This window comes from Branchiostoma floridae, chromosome 6, assembly GCF_000003815.2.
Source record: "Branchiostoma floridae strain S238N-H82 chromosome 6, Bfl_VNyyK, whole genome shotgun sequence".
Classification (NCBI taxonomy): Eukaryota; Metazoa; Chordata; class Leptocardii; order Amphioxiformes; family Branchiostomatidae; genus Branchiostoma; species Branchiostoma floridae.
In genome coordinates this window covers 7,041,294-7,042,212 of record NC_049984.1, presented here as the reverse complement: position 1 = coordinate 7,042,212, position 919 = coordinate 7,041,294, and the positions used below count along the sequence as shown (strand labels likewise).

Here is a 919-nt window from a genome sequence, read left to right as displayed (position 1 = left end):
TTGTTTGTAACTGAAGAAATAAGCAGCTTAGCAGGTAAAGTTTTGCAGCCGCGCACACGGTTCGGAGATACACAGTCGTGGTGTCTGAGTGGTCCGGTTGTACACTAGCAGCGAAAAAGTGCCTTTTGTGGGGATTGACTAATCGTCGTTTGTAATTGCTATAAAAAAACTTCCTACGTATAGTTTACGTTGGCAATTTTTTCCCACGATATAGGGTAAATGTGCTCGACATAGAATGAAAAATCTGCTGAAATTTTACGTAGCTTCATTATGAACGCGCCCATTTAAACCACGAATTATAACATTGAAGTCTATGAGAAGAAAAAACTCATCAATGAGACCTTATCCGCAAGTATAAGCAATGAAGGGTATCTTTAGATGCTGCACTGATAATTTGGCCACACATTTTCTACTCTGAATATGTTTAGTAAGAAATGTGAAAAATGTTTATATCACAAACACTTCGAGTTGGTAACGTTATCTGTCAGTCAACGAAAATAATCGTCAGGATGATTATATTTTTGTAAAACTACTAAAACGCTATCCAGCGCGCATGCTGGGGGGGGGGGGTGGCGATGACACAGCACACAAAACAATCGTCATATCTCCCAATCTCTACACTTACGTCGGTAACTGCTGGGATGGAAAACTTGTCCAGACTCCAGAGATTGTTCAGAACGTCACTTTCATCGACGTCGCCTTTTCCTCCTGGCCTAAGTAGACCAATTCTTGGGTTCGGAGCCTGGAAATTACACACACTTTCTAGCGCCATCTTTGTTGAGTGAATTCTCGCGAGATCTCTTTACAAACGTGACTTCAGCTACCGCAGCTGTCGGACTGCAACGTCTTCTAACGACTTACTCATGAACTGCAAAAGTTGCTGCGACGTGAGCAGGCGTCAGAATTAAAGACTCCATCT

At 42.2% G+C, this 919-nt stretch overlaps 1 protein-coding gene across 1 annotated transcript in view; it reads right to left on the bottom strand.

Moving 5' to 3' along the window:
- LOC118418713 (proteasome subunit beta type-5-like) overlaps positions 1–813 on the bottom strand; it is a 4,480-nt gene extending 3,667 nt beyond the window's left edge. Inside the window, exon 1 of the mRNA XM_035824777.1 lies at positions 626–813. Coding sequence (XP_035680670.1) covers positions 626–772 — 147 coding nt within the window. The 5' untranslated portion in view covers positions 773–813. The remainder of the gene's footprint in view (positions 1–625) is intronic.
- Positions 814–919: the final 106 nt, after the last annotated feature.